Source organism: Anarrhichthys ocellatus, unplaced genomic scaffold (assembly GCF_004355925.1).
Source record: "Anarrhichthys ocellatus isolate YVR2014 unplaced genomic scaffold, GSC_Weel_1.0 scaffold53, whole genome shotgun sequence".
In the NCBI taxonomy this organism is placed as follows: domain Eukaryota; kingdom Metazoa; phylum Chordata; class Actinopteri; order Perciformes; family Anarhichadidae; genus Anarrhichthys; species Anarrhichthys ocellatus.
This window is the reverse complement of record NW_022280083.1, coordinates 1,522,789-1,537,994: the sequence shown is the minus strand read 5'-3', so window position 1 is coordinate 1,537,994 and position 15,206 is coordinate 1,522,789. Positions and strand designations below refer to the sequence as shown.

The following is a 15,206-nucleotide window of genomic DNA, read 5'->3' as shown; positions in this document are numbered from 1 at the left end:
GGGGGGGGGGGGGGGGTCTTGCTCTCCCGGCCAAGACAACATCGTTTTTTTTTTAGTTTTGGACAGAGCCAGGCTGTTTCTCCCTTGCTTCCTGTCTTCCCATCATGCCAAGAGAACTGTCTCCTGACTGTAGTTTAATAAAAATGCAAAGACAGAAGAATGTGTTTTTCATCTGACTCTCTGCAATAAATCAAAATGTTCCAACGTGTTGAACTATTCCTTTAAACCGACAAAGTGGAACGTGCCTTTGTACTTATTTGCCCGCATCCATTCAGCTGCAATTTATTGCTGAAAGATACGAGGTTTAAACAAATTCGTTAATTCCAACACAAAACCTCTAATACCCCTGAGCCGCCCTCTGCAGCCTGCATCTGTTTGTCTGTTGTGACTGAATCAGACCCGGTTAGCCTCATTGAAACAATATGTGCGGTGACACGGGGATGTGGGTTCTGGTTCTGTAAAGGCTGGGGTTTGGGGAATGGGGGCCTGGTTTGGGCTTTTCTTAGTTGGTGGTGTTTTTCTAAAGTGAATTGTGGGCCTGTTCTTGGGTGATGAAGATAAAAGTTTGTGAAAGTCTTCAGGAGTTATAAGAAACATGGTATTAACTGGGTGTTTGATTTGATGTTCTCCATCCGTGTGTTTTCGTTGTCTTTGAAAATACATTTTTTACATCTATTTTGAGCTTTTCATGTCAAAACGGCTGTAAAACTAAAAATGGGTTAGTCTTTGCTGCGCTCACAACAAAACTAACTGGACTAAGAAGGATGAGAAGCACATTCAAATGAAGCCGAATGATTGTGTCGGGAATGTCATTTGCTCTAAAAGGCCAGATGAAACCTCGGGGTGAGGGCTGACTATCTCTCTATCTGCCCTGCTTTGTGTTCTCATGTGCTGGTAGTCAGAACTACAAACCGGCCGGGTGGCAAATGAACATTTCCCCGTCATCTACAGCTGTTTAAGGTTTACAGGCTCATTCATGTGGCCCGGTGACGGTGATGAAACGGCCCGCTCTGCTCTCTCTCCCCCTCCCCCGAACGTGGAATCAGTCGCTCCGAAACACCTACCAATCAAAACAGCAGATGTGCGCATGAACAAAATAGGCACTTTTAAAATGCAGATGGACTGACGAACAACAAGCAAGTGTCGCTCATGAAACGCTACTTCTCTGTGGAAGACCAAACCTAAAGACCAAACTAGTTGCTGGAACTCACCCAGACGGATGGTGTGTCTGTAAATAGTGATGATTTCACAATAAAGTCTAATTTAAATAGTTATTTCCCTCTTCATTTCTTTTATTGGGCTTTTAAGCTGTCGGTTTTTTAACTGAAGCGTGGTTTATTAGTTTGAGGCCAGATTTGCCCCTAATACACACAACATGAGGTAAAGAGGTGGATAACTGGGACCGAGATATTAAAGGCACTATTTAGTCTTCTCTATAAAACAAGCTCAGAGGAATACTTCACCCACAAAATGACAGTTTGTGTATCACCACGTGTTATCTTCAATTCTTTAAGAAAACCTTGTTTTTCTCTTGTGGGGGCCGCGTTTAACAGCAGTAAAACTATATAAAAACATCCGTTTACTAACTTTAATTAAACTGCAGGAGTTGTGTGAGAGGAGCGTTATTATATAGTTTTGCTGTTGTCAACTTCTATTCATCAAGATGTTTCTCCTTCTTCTTGGAGGAACTGTGTATTCTTTTAATTATAATAAGACTTTAATTGATATCTAAATGGTTATTTTATGGTTAAAGTATATATATTATTTCATGTCACTTCATGAAGTTTGACTTCTGTTTTAACAGCGTCTTGTTTGACATTAATAACCAGCAGCATTTGAAAAGTTCTGCATCAACTCAAATTTGAAGCACACATAATGACACTATGGCACGGTGGAGATTCACATGTCTAAAAGATGACATTATTGATCAAAGCAGTAAGGACTGATGACTTGGATTCATATATTCTATACATGTGTCTGGCTGGTAACAGTTGTGATGTTCAGACAATGCAACGCTGGACTCTGCATCAAATGTTAACGTGTGGCCGTGTACAACTGCATTCATCAATATGTTAAACTAAATGAATTCACCGTTATTCAGATTGTTTAAACAACTTCACTTTTTCATCAGTTACTGAAAACGGCAGTAAAACAACAACAAAAAAGATCAACAAGCCCAATTTGAATCATGCTGTGCATGGTCATGTTCACACTCACATGTATCATTAATACAGTGCAGTAACAACGACAATTGAAACTCAATAAATGTTCTAATTACGACGTCTTTTTGTGATTTGCTCCAATCAGAAAGCTTCAGGGCCCACTTTGAGAAGAGCTCCTGACTACGTTCCTTTATTGGATTAAAACATGAGTCTTGAAACAACAGTCCGATGCACATGTGTACATTAGAACAGTTCTTTTTTGCTGTGATTATTCCTATTTAAGAGATGGGGCACCAGATCCACAGTTCTGAGTAAAATAAATTGATCACAAAGTTTATTTGAAGTTAATACGAGGCTTCTGCAGTACGAGTCAGACAAACCAAGTTGGTGTCTTCCAAAGTTGTGGTGATGGATCTTTTATCTTGCTTATCTCCTTTATCTCTATGCACTACAGGTCTGGGGGAGAGAGCTCTGATTCATTGATTGATTATTCCAGTCAGGTTCTTGTTACTTCACTCTGCTGCCCATCTCTCCCGGTTGAAGGGGTTAAACCCGCTCAGTGTGTTGACTGCTACGAGGGACACGGCATGCTAATATTATTGCCATCAGATGTCCAAGGGCGGGGAAATGCCCTAATCATTTCCTCCCGAGTGCCCCTGAAAGAGAAGCCCAGTGGCGGGGTGGGGGTGGAGGGTTGGAGGGCGGCTGGGCGTTTAAACCCCGCCTGGATGGGCTGTTTTTGGGGGGACGGTGGGGAGGGGGGCACAGTACAGCATCCGGATCGGACCGTGATGGTACAGGATGTGTGTGCTTAACTCCATTGAACTAAACTAAATAGGGGAGAGAGCCTTTAATGCCGAGAATAAGCCCGCTGCATTCAGCAGCAGCGCGGCCCAGACGCACAGCTCTGCGGAGTAGAAATTACGCACGGGGGGGCTGCTCTGTGGCAGCAGTTTAGATATTCAACAAAAAAAAAAATCACTTCAATAAATCGGCGGAATGTCCTTTCAATGAAACGTTTTTTTAAAGATCCGTCTCGAATCAACTGACAAAACAACCTCCTTCAGCTCAAGATAACATTAGATAATTTGCCCCCAGGCTGAATGTGCGTAAAAGTATCTTGAACAGGAATCTCTCTCTCTCTCTCTCTCTCTCTCTCTCTTTGGGTGTGTGTGCGCGTGTGTGCGCGCGTGTGTGTGTGTGTGTGTGTGTGTGTGAGGAATACCCAGCTGGTCCCACAAGTCCTATAATACCAAGCACAACATGCTTTACCTTCAATGAAAGCTGAGACGGGGGGAACGGTTGGCTGCTGGTCCTGAAATCAACTCAGAGCTCGGACACAAAACCAAGAGCGTCGCTGTTTTAGCGGCTTAGTTCTGCCGCATCTGTTCCGTTACACCTTCTGCAGTGCGCCGGAACTTTAATCATTTACTGACTGTAACACGTTGAGACCTGCAACTTTCCAAAAGACAACTTGGATCACTGTTGTTTTTTTTTCTTGCCCACCTTCCTCTCTTGCTGTGGCTGGTGTCAAAAGGTGATGTATCACTTTCTAAGAGGGGACCCCTTAGGTGATGATATGTCTTTTTGGAGATAGATGCCACTTTTGGAAACGTGCTAGGTTTTCCTACAACTGTGACTTTTTTCTGCTGTTACCTTCACTTTTGGCTCGAGCATGGCTCTCCACTCTCGGTTTGTGGTCGTGCTGCTGTACGGATGGAGTTATCTGTGCGTTGGATACTGCGCGATGCTGAAAACGGACAGTTTCCCCGTCAGTCGGAAGGTGGATTTTACGCGTTCGGAGGATGATAAGCAGGCCGCGAAAGACGACCGGGATCTGCTATTACAGGATACAATGACGGAACACATGCAGATGCTTTACGCGAAGTACAACCGGGCTGGGTTTCCCTTCAAGGACGGCAACACTGTCCGCAGCTTCAAAGCGCACTGGGGTAGGTGTCCAAAGTTTTACGCACGTTAACAACACTGAGTTGGAGAGAGTTTACCATTTTGTTTTATATAAAGATGGATTTGACAACATCTTCTGCCTTCAAGTGAAATAATCCGCCCTTTACAAGTGCACCCAGCTGCGTCGCCACATACATTGTGCGCAATTTAGGCACATCAAAAAAGATTTTCAGCATTTAAGGAGAAACATGTTTATTATCCTGATTTAAATTTTAAAATCGATTTTGTTTTAAACGTGAAAACTGGTGCCGTCCACATTCACGTGCTGACACCGAGATACACCTGTTGATCCAGTCATGGGAGTGTGATCAACCTGTTACCCGTTCCCTCCCTGCGCCAGTAGCAGATATTCCGCATCAGAGCTCTGCATGCAAAATCGTTTTTTACATATTTTTGTTTTCTCACCTTAAGATTTCAGTGTCAGATAATCTGGACCCGCTTTTTCTTTTTTCTCCCGAGCCAACATCTGGCCGCTGCCCAGCCTGCCCGTATACTGCGGCAGAACTGGAGAGTTTTTCACCGCAGTGAGCTTCTGCATTTAAGATGATTTTATTAGTGTTTCCACCAGGAACTTTTACTAATAACGTATCTCTTTTAAACTCTAAATTGCTTTCAGGCCACGCCGTGTTATTATCACTTGGACGTGTGCAGCATTAAAGACGACCAGTTTCCACATAGGGTCAGAGTTTGTGAGATTATACTGCCTCCTATCGCCTGGTGGCTGTATGTCATAAGCACATAAAGGGTCAGTTCTCAGATCACAAACACATGTTCTCACCCTCAGTGGTATCTAGCCACGCAGACACTTAATGGCCAACGTGTTGAGATATTTGAGATTTCTGCTTCCATCCCTCAACAATGGAGATGAGTGGAATTTCAGTTGTGTAGTTTAAAGAATTTAAATATCATATATTTTTTTAAAGTAAACAGAAACAGATCTTTCCAGAGGCTCTGTCCTGGTTCTTCTGGATGGTCCACAGATGTCACTGTGGAAGGTTTTCAGTGAAACTTCTATCTTTTTAAGAAAAGCTGCCTTTTAAAAGTGTAGTGTAGTGGGTGTTGAGATGGAGATGGATATTTCACAACCTGGGCAAATAAAAGCAACAATATCTGTGTGACTGAGAAAATGTTGGATCAGGAAAAAGTAAAAACACTGATGTCTTGTACAGCTGTGTAAATTATTTTATTCATCATATACACAGGTACGATAAACAAGAAGCAGCTGCAGATTTTCAACCTCACCTCCCTCACCAAGTCGGAGGACGTTCTGTCCGCCACTCTTCATTATTACATCGGAGACCTTCACAACAGCACCACTGGCTGCTCCCGGTCCAAAAGCTGTGCTCGCCACGGCCCCCGGAGGCACAACCACATCCACATGGTCATCTGGAGCTTCGCCTCTGTGGATAACAAGATAAGGACTCTCGGACACTTTCGGATCAACGTGTCCACCCTCTACAGGGACTTCATATCTTGGCAGTGGAAGGACGTAACCCGCGTGGTCGACCAGGCCAAACAGCACGGCGAGCTGCTCATTGGGATCGACGTGGCTTCACAAGGGCCCCAGCCGTGGAAGAAGCTCCTGTCCGACCGCTCGCCCTACATCCTGGTCTACGCCAACGACTCGGCCATTTCAGAACCGGAGAGCGTGGTAGCCACCCTCCAGAGGCACCACCCGGTGGGAGGGGAGGCCTCCGTCTCGCACGGCTTCCAAAAACTGGGACTGCGTGAGCGAAACGACACGGAACAAGAGCAGCAGCCGTCGCCCAGAGGCAAGCGCTCGGTGAACGTCCTGCTCCCGCTGCAAAACAACGAACTCCCCGGGCCTGAGTATCCGTACGAGACGCCCGGGTGGGACGAGGCGAGCCCGTACGAGCCTTTCGAAAACAAGCAGGCCCGTCGGCCACGCAAAAAAATGCGCAAGAATCAGCGGCACAAGATGCCTCTGCTGCAGTTCGACGAGCAGACGATTAAAAAGGCGCGAAAGAAGCAGTGGAACGAGCCCAGGAACTGCGCTCGGAGATACCTGAAAGTGGACTTTGCCGACATCGGATGGAGTGAATGGATTATATCACCCAAGTCGTTCGATGCCTACTACTGCTCAGGGTCCTGCCAGTTCCCCATGCCAAAGGTGAGACTCTCGTGAAGCACTTCTGCAATGGTTGCCAACCGGAGGGGTCAGTAAGGGGAAAGCAGGCAAAGTTCTCCAGATGTTCCACCAAAATTGGGGGTTTTCTTGCAATAACTGGTTTATTTGACGGTTTTAGGCCTTTAGAATTTACTCAAAACCGTAGACAAATGCAACTTGTGTCAATGGGTTACAATAAGACATTGTTTTGGTTTTGTCAGGGTCACAAGTCAAAAGGGTTGGAACCATTGTTCGACTGGGTTGTGTTTCTTCTCTGCCAATAGATTCATTAGTTTTTCTTTCAATTTCAACCTCAGATTTAAAACCTTCAGTTCTTTTGCCTGCTTCTTAATCTGTTTTGTCAAGAATATTTATATAAATGTGCTTTAGATGCTCTGGTTCAGATACATATTAACAACACACATGATATGATGCCAGAACTCAACATGCAGTACATACGACTGGGCTTTTCTTCAGCCAGTATGGTATACATTATGTAAACAGAGCAGCTTCACTTGGATAACATTAATATCAGAAGTCCCTGAAGCCGATCTGTCTTCTATTATAGATGATAATGACAAAGAAACCGAGATAAATGTGTGCCATCTGCTTTTATCTTCAACTTCCAGGATAGAGTGGTAGCTGATGCTTTTATCTTCTAGAGTTTATCTTACGGTCATTAAATCTTTAAAGATACGCATCAGAACTCACTTTATTTAATACAAAGAAACAGGTTAGTCCAAAGCGAAGTCCAACTTTACCAAAAATGTAAAATAAATGTGTCAAACTACAGCAAAAATTGACAAATAGTCCAGCTCAGATGAACAACGTCCTGAAGGGCAGGTGGCTGACCTGAACATTTAAAAATCAATACAACTTTATAACCATGCTCGTGGAAAACGGACAAGCACCTTTGAGGAAGCAACTCGGTTTTAGTCCGTTCCTTAAAGTTTCTCTTCAGGAAACATTCACACATTTGAAAGAACTTACAAAGAAGTGAGAGAAATAAAGAAACCTGTTCAGCTCCCCTCGTTGCTTGCGGCCCACCCGTGGCAAGATAACATCACAGGTATTCTAAACATGGCCGGAATGCACGAGATCCATCCACTTAATTCATTACCTCGGAGTCGCCGGCCTTTGTAGTCGGACGTAATTAGTCCCAGAAGTGGGGCCTGAGGCGACCCCCTCCCTCTCCTGTAGGCTTTCTGCCTGTGATCCTGTGATGTTGTTTCTCCGTTGACAGCCTGAAGTTTTAGAAGCTGTTAATAGCTGCTATTAAAAGGTGCCCTGTCACTTATTGGACCCTGCTAAGACATGAAGCAGCTGATCAGGTGTGTGAACTGCTGGGGACGGAGACAGCAGTCAGGTTTTGATCTCGCTGTAGCTGCTTGTTGGACATTCTGTTAATTGTGTGCTACATCAAACCCGTCTCTTACTAAATTGTGTTCCCATAGAACTAAATTGCATCCTCAGTTATGTTTTCAGAGAAACTGATATTTCTCCCAGATTATGCAGTTTAAAACATGTGATTGACGTTGTAAAGTGAAACAAACAAAACAAAACGCAACAAAACTACTTGGTTATGTTTAGTTAAAAACATCACGGCTCGACTTAAAGTAAGTTCTTCGTTACGTTATTTAAGTTACGGACGTCAGTTAAAATCAGTTTGAGCTTTGGTTTCACACGGGACACAGACAGCGCTCTCCTGGGTGAAAGTTCTGTGTTTGTTTGACCCAAACATCCACCCCGACCCTGACTACGGTTCCAAAAACAAACGGAAGTGGGGAGAAAATAAGTTCCTCATCAAAATGCAATTGATAGCTATGAACGATGATCAATATGATCTAAAGGATAGATGCTGTAAAACACAGAGGCTAGGTTGCATTCATGGCTCAACTTTAAATCATGTTGCAGCAAACTTTAAAACTAGCTTCAAATTAAGAAAGATTACATTTGAAACAAAAATTAAACAACTTCCTCGTGGAAAGTTAAGACTCAACCCAGTTCAGTTTTATGATGCTGGTGAAAGTAAACGCCAGCCCACCCACACACAAACCTTTTTGTAGCCTACTTACACGGTTGCGACAGCAATTTGTTAAAATTTGGGTTATCAAGTGTCATATTAATTAAACTCTAATTGGTTTTGGGTTAAACTTGGATTTACTAAACCGAGATTCATTTTTAATTGTGCAACGCAGCTCTGCATCATTTTAAATCTGAATTAACTCATTTTAAACCTAGTTTTGCTAAACTCTGATCAGAACAAATCCTATTTGCCCTCCAGGACTCTTAATGGTAGGTAAATTCCGGTAAATTCCAACCTGGGTCTTATTCTCATAGATGATAGATAACGTCACTACAGCAAAGTTAGATGAGGCCTGAAACGAGCAGTCAGATGATCAACTATCAAGATTATCTAAACCACTTTAATTGGAAGTGAAACCGAACGTAAGCACACCCCACATTTCCCTCATTCCACTACCTTTAGCACGGTAGTTCATAACTGAACTAGGAACCTGGTCTGTGAACTGTATCAGATGTTACCAATGGACATTTAGGCTGATATTTATACCATTAAATGGGGGTTTTAAAAAACCTGAACGTCTGGCCGCTCTCTGTTTTTCGCCCTGTCAGACTTCTTTTTAGTGACATCGCTCTCTGTGGTCTTGGCAATTAACTCGCAAAAGGAACAAAACAGTATATATAAGACCCAAGTTGTTAGAAATCTTCTCTTTGCGTGCATTTAAAAAGAAAGTCATGTCACAAGGTGCGAAACAAACACATTCTGCTACAAAACAATCAGGAATCAAAGTGCATCAATGGAACTTTTGCTTCTAAAAGTGACTGGTTTTGATTATGGACGTCTCCAATACAAAATGTCTGTCTCTTTTCTGGCCACATTAAATCCTTTTGTATCCTTGTTGTCCCTTCAGGCTCTGAAGCCCTCTAACCACGCCACCATCCAGAGCATAGTGCGGGCGGTGGGCGTCGTCCCCGGCATCCCCGAGCCGTGCTGCGTCCCGGAGAAGATGTCTTCCCTCAGCATCCTCTTCTTCGACGAGGACAAGAACGTGGTGCTGAAAGTCTACCCCAACATGACTGTAGATTCATGCGCCTGTAGATAGTTTTTTATTTTATTGTTTATGTCATTGAATGCCTGTTCACATAAAACTCACAGAAAAGAAAAAAAATATATATCGACACACTTGCAGCCCCAAACGACACCCTCTCCTCCCGATCCTCGGACACTCATTCACTTACAAACACCCGTTTGGACACAACTTCCCCTTCGCACTGTAGGAGAGCTACTGCCTGTTGTTCCAGGTGAAGAGGAGGCTTGTCTGTTTGTGGGAAGGAAAGGAGTCGCGTGAGTTATCCTCCCGTAGAGGAAACACTCCACGCTCCGACTTCACCAACGACACCGCGGTTTTATCGTCATGTCTCCGCTGCTCGGTTATCCGTTGGGCGACTGAATCGTAAACTCGCTATCACGATATACAAACACCGATCGAGGCGTAAGAGAGAAGAGAACTGAAGGAATGTTTGAACTAACGCCTCGTCTTTCTCTCCTTCACAGCTTTGAAGTTGTCCTTTGGTCGTCGCCGCCAAGTCACCTATGCTCGCACTTGCATGGTTTTTTGTTACTATTTGTATGTATTTATGTCTGTACTATCACTGTGTTATTCACTATATGAGAAGTTATTGTATAATTATTGGCTTGGCTGCTATAGAGAGATATATTAGATTCCAAAGCCAGACATTGTGACGGTACAGTAGACAGCCGTACGTATTTGTGTTTTACATCACTGCTCCATTGTTGTACAGAACCCACATTTTAAGAGTTTATTATATGCGGAGTTTTTGGAGGAGACCCATTACACCATTTATTTTACGCCAAGAAAATGTTCGACAAGCAAACTTCAGATGTGATTTTGAAAGATAAAGGGATGCGGCGTATCAAAAGGAGAAAGTACGACATGGAACAAGGGCTGTCACTGTGTGTTTAATACAAGTGTTAAACCACAGCCATCTAAAATTCATTTCATGCGTGTGTATATTTAAAAAAATCCTGATGAGCTCAGAAAGAAATCGAATAAGTCGTGGGACTTGGCGGGCATAGAGGATTAATACTCATGGTTCCAATGAGCCTGATATCAGGCTGAAACTATTTGTTTTTGGCATTGTTGAAGTTCAGAACATGTTGCCGTGACTTCCTGTTTAAATATATGAATTTACAGCATAGAATGACTTTTATGAAGAAAACTGCTTCTAGAAATGTGTTTTCATCAACTAAGATAACAAAATAGGTTGAAAATAGCTAATGTACAGATCACAGAAAAGAACCTGTGATCTGTAGTTTAAAGTAGACTTTGTCCTCGTCGGCTCTTAAAGTGTTTCTTCTAATAAGAGCAAACTAAAATGAGCCGTGTGTTATGCGCCAGAGTTCGTCAACATGATTAAGAATGCCTCTGGGATTTTAATACCCAGTTTTCACTCAGATTTTCTCATCAGATTCCGATAAAAAAAAAAGTTGAGCAATACATGTAATATAATAAATGATCTGGGAGAGCTGATCTGTTTTCTACATAAATCATGACGGCTATTCGATCACGTCAGGTCAACATCGAACAACCAGGATGAGCAGTGAACACGTCGTAATGTTGCCTTGAGTTGTGCGTTGATGTCAGTTCATAAAACCAAATATTTATTCAGAGCAAATAGTCTGAAATATAGCAGCAAACCTGTTTTTTCCATAGACTTGTATATTGTTTTTGTACATAGCTCACTATATGTTGATGACGGTGTGATGTCTCTTTGAGATAGAAGTGCCTCTTGAATGGGTGTATTTCTGATTTCCAAACAGTCTGACTTGATTCGTCGCCTGTTCGGAGAACTGAACTCAGTTTGCAATGAAGTTGAAGTCAAAGCAAGCAGCTGGAAAAACGTTTCCACAATGAGAGAACATAGTGCAGATTCTTTTGATACGCATGATCGCCAGTGGAATTTACTCTCAAAGTATTTTGATATCTCAGAGACATTTATTTTGTGTCAATAGCGAAGGGCAGATTTTTTAACTTTATATATTTTGTACTGACACTTTTTTTTCCAGTCTGTGCTTCCCCATCTTGTGCCAATACAGGTTCTATCAGCGTGTGCTGTAGAATGAAGCGGCGTCCTCTGGTTGTGCCAGTACAACAGTGCAGACGACAACGACTGACGAGTCGTTTTTGTGGCCTTTTTTTCTTCTTTTGGTGCGATTGAGACTCAAACCCGTTTCCAAACTTCACCGGTGTCTTTCGGAGAGATCAGAGACATTCATACACAGTACAGTATATCAGCAGTTTACTGTTCAATCCTATCCTGTACATGTTAGGCTGTAGGTAAAAAAAAACACACAACAGAAAATGCTTGTACAATAAGCTTCATAAAATATATTTGTATATGGAAATGACCCTTTAACATGCATCTATTTATTTTTCTGTATGTTGCATATCTTGTACAGGTGTGGTCTGGTGAAAGGGGGACCAGAGCTCTGACATGTGGAAGGTCTTTATATCTGTGGTGGACATTTGTTTAAAGGTCCCTCCCCCCTCTGTGCTCTGACCATCCTTACAAAGCATTCAAAGAAATGAATAAAAGTATGCAAGACTCAGATCTATCTAGGTTGTTTGGGGGGGGGCGGGGGGGGGGTTCTAGGCCTGAAGGCTTTGAAGGGTACTGGCACAAAACACCCAAACAAAGCAAAAATACTCAAAATGGGTTTCCTTCATCCCTCCCTCTCTCTCATCTATAGAGTGCTGCAGGGATGACGTATTTTTGCAGCCAAGTTTGCATCGCGCTGGTTCTCTGGACAGAAACAAAATTTGGATTTTGGATTCTTGCAGAGAATAAACTCTGTGGAAAACAAACATTTATGATACTTAGTTTTTGGTCCGAAAGATAATCTTCACAAATTAACAATCTTCACATTTCTGACATTTGAAGCGTGAATGCAATCGATCAGAAAACGTTTGGCTATAAAGGAACTCCACCACGGTCACGTGACGTCACGTCACCACCGCGAAGCTAAAGGAGGACGAGTGTTCTGGTGAGGACGTTAAGACACTTGTTAGCAATTGCCTTTTTTAAGACGTGTAAAAGCTTAAAAATTCCAAAATCTTTCAACAGTTTGGCATTCCTGTTTTTGCAAAACTTTATTTTGAGGTACAGTTCAGCCATGAATCCACACACATTAAGCAGCAGGCCGTTCTGGTGGCAGATATTTTGACTCGTCATTGCAGTAAAGCAAAAGTGAAGATCACATTAATGATGGATGTTTTTATTTGGGGGCCCTGTAAAGCAGTGTGTTCTATAACAGGGACACTGTGGACCTCAGAACTTCTGCCCATATCTCTGACTTCTTCAGTAGTTCAAGTAGGACAACTATTTGCTCATTGGCTGCTGTTTGAAACAATCGGCCAATCAAAGCTTCGTAGGCGAGGTTAAACATGTTCATGTCGTCTTTACAAACATAACCTTCTGCCAAACAACATGAAGTCAGGTTAAATATATGAAGTTGAATTGCAGCTATTTTAATGTCATTACATTACATAACTGTGTTTGCCAAGTCAAGATGTCCACAAGGAGAAAAGGTCTGCAAATATTGGTAAGAAAATGAAATAAATAATAATAATCCATTGTCACATAAAATAAAAAAATGAAACAGACCTATCCAAGAAAACTATTTGATTCAATTACAAAATGAAAAAAGCAGAAACTCCATCTGAAAATATTAACAAACAGCTGTATCCTGAATTCAGTAGTCATCATCTTAAGGCCACAGCTTCTCCAAGAATTCCAGGTGCTTCCACACACAGACGTTATCACACACTGTACTGCACATACTGTACACACATTCACCACTCAGTGTGTGTATATATATATATATATATATATATATATATATATATATATACTGTATGTGATTTACAAAATACACTCACCCCAGTTTTTAAAGTTTACATAAAGGAACAAGGAGCTTGGCTTGTATAAATTGTGTATTTTTGATGCTTGTGCTTTACAGTATACAGTATATACATAGACACAGTCAATTCACTGTAAACCTCAAATATTTAAAAATGGAAAATACATATATAAGCTCCCCTCGTGGTAAACCGTGAAGATCTTCTGCTCAGTTTGGCCTCTTCGCTGCTTCTCCTCACATCACTTCCCTTCTCCTTGTGAAGCTGGGAATAATAATTGACTCAGCTTCCAAAAGGTAAATATTTCTTCACCGTGCCGCTGGATGCTCACAATCTATAACTCACACTAAGAGGGGAAGGTGTTCATGTTTTTTTCGGGTGTCTAGTTTGGGCTGTGAGGATAACGCTGTCGGCGAAAGGAGCTCTGGATGCTTCAGCTCAGATGCTTCATGTGTGGGACACTGGTGCGAAAGTGGAAAAGTTGAATCTCCTCTCTGGAATCTGTTTGTTCTCAAGTTGCTTTCCTTATTTGCAATGTCATCTCCACACATATCTCCTCCACACACACACACACACACACACACACACACCTCCATTCCTCAACAGACGTAAACACGCTGCACATGTAATCCCAAATTCCCTCGGCTGTTAGAAAATAGAGACTTTGCAGCTGCATCACCAATTTCCCCACCAACCACATCTGGAGCCATCATGAGGGCCCTGAAAATAATATTTTAGAAGTATCTGTAAAAGATTATCAAAAGGGGCGTAGATCGATTAAGGAATGTGAAAACATAATACTGTGACACAGAACACGGATCTTACTCCCTCCAAACTGTTATGAGATGAAGCCTGCGTGACTTAGCCTGCAGGCTAGCTTAGCAAAGCTAAAGCTGTAATCAATAACTCTACGAACTTTGGAACTACAGCAAAGATAACAAAGCATCAAATGTTGAGTTTTTGAAGTCGCTTCCCTCTGTCATTGGCACAATCCGTGATTGAATAGGACAACATTGGCCTTTTGAATTGTTCTCACTGTTGTCTTTTGTGCAACACTTCTGAGCGCTAGCTCCAGTCCGACATTTTGTAAACCCAGAGCTTTAACGCATAAATAACTGGAACTGTAGACTCAAGCACATTAGGTCAAAAGTTTGCAATTTAAAAGTTATCTTAGGGAATCAGAACTGCAGAAATTCTAGGTTGTTAAAATTTTCAAAATGACATTGCAGAGCTCATTCTCGTTACCCAACTTGATCTCATTCCTACTCCTCATATTTTGCCGCTTGAGGAGAAGCCTCCAGCATCACTATAATGTAGACGTAGTATCTTGAGGCTGAAGGTTTGCGTGTGGTTAACATTCCAACGAAACAACACAAGGTCACGTGACATAAAGCCGTCAGTAATTATCTCTCAACTTTTGGTTTCAAACAAAAAAACAAACATCGGTCCTCTGAGTAAAAGTCCTGTTTGTTTGACGCATCCACCAACTCGTTCTACTCATTCTTTGCCTTCTCGCTCTTAAATAACATGTCCGTCTAATAATGACACTCATGGGTTTACATTGGTGTTAGTTTTAAATCCTTGAGCGTCTCATTCTGATGCTGAAGGGTAACGCATACATGTGTTTTTTATTCAGGACTACTTTGCACAAGTGCAACAAACATCCAAGGACTTGATCCCTTACTGGCTTCCCACAAACCAAACACTGCCAGCTGTGTTCCATTTGGGTGAGGGTTGATCCATTGCAACCATAGACTGTATATAAGAAATGGACGTAGTCATTGTGATGTCACCCATTGGTTTGTGGACCAATGAGCGAGTTCGGCGATTTCGTCGTCGCCATCTTGGATTACGCCATTGCCATGATGTTATTTTTGGAACCGATGAACGGAAGTTAACAAATTTGGAATGCGAAGGAGTGACGCCGGATACGGCAGCGACCTGTCAATCACCGTGTAGCCCCGCCCTAAAGCATCCCCTGCTTTA

General features: G+C 42.4%; 1 protein-coding gene across 2 annotated transcripts in view; it reads left to right on the top strand.

The window, feature by feature from the left end:
- bmp3 (bone morphogenetic protein 3) overlaps positions 1–11,910 on the top strand; it is a 16,871-nt gene extending 4,961 nt beyond the window's left edge. Inside the window, exons 2-4 of one of the 2 annotated variants that reach the window (XM_031870567.1) lie at positions 3,392–4,114; positions 5,333–6,261; positions 9,192–11,910. In XM_031870567.1, the coding sequence (XP_031726427.1) occupies positions 3,838–4,114; positions 5,333–6,261; positions 9,192–9,383 (1,398 nt within the window). In that variant the 5' untranslated portion in view covers positions 3,392–3,837 and the 3' untranslated portion in view covers positions 9,384–11,910. Of the gene's footprint in view, positions 1–3,275; positions 4,115–5,332; positions 6,262–9,191 lie in introns of those variants that run through there. The other variant, XM_031870566.1, reaches the window with a different exon arrangement.
- Positions 11,911–15,206: the final 3,296 nt, after the last annotated feature.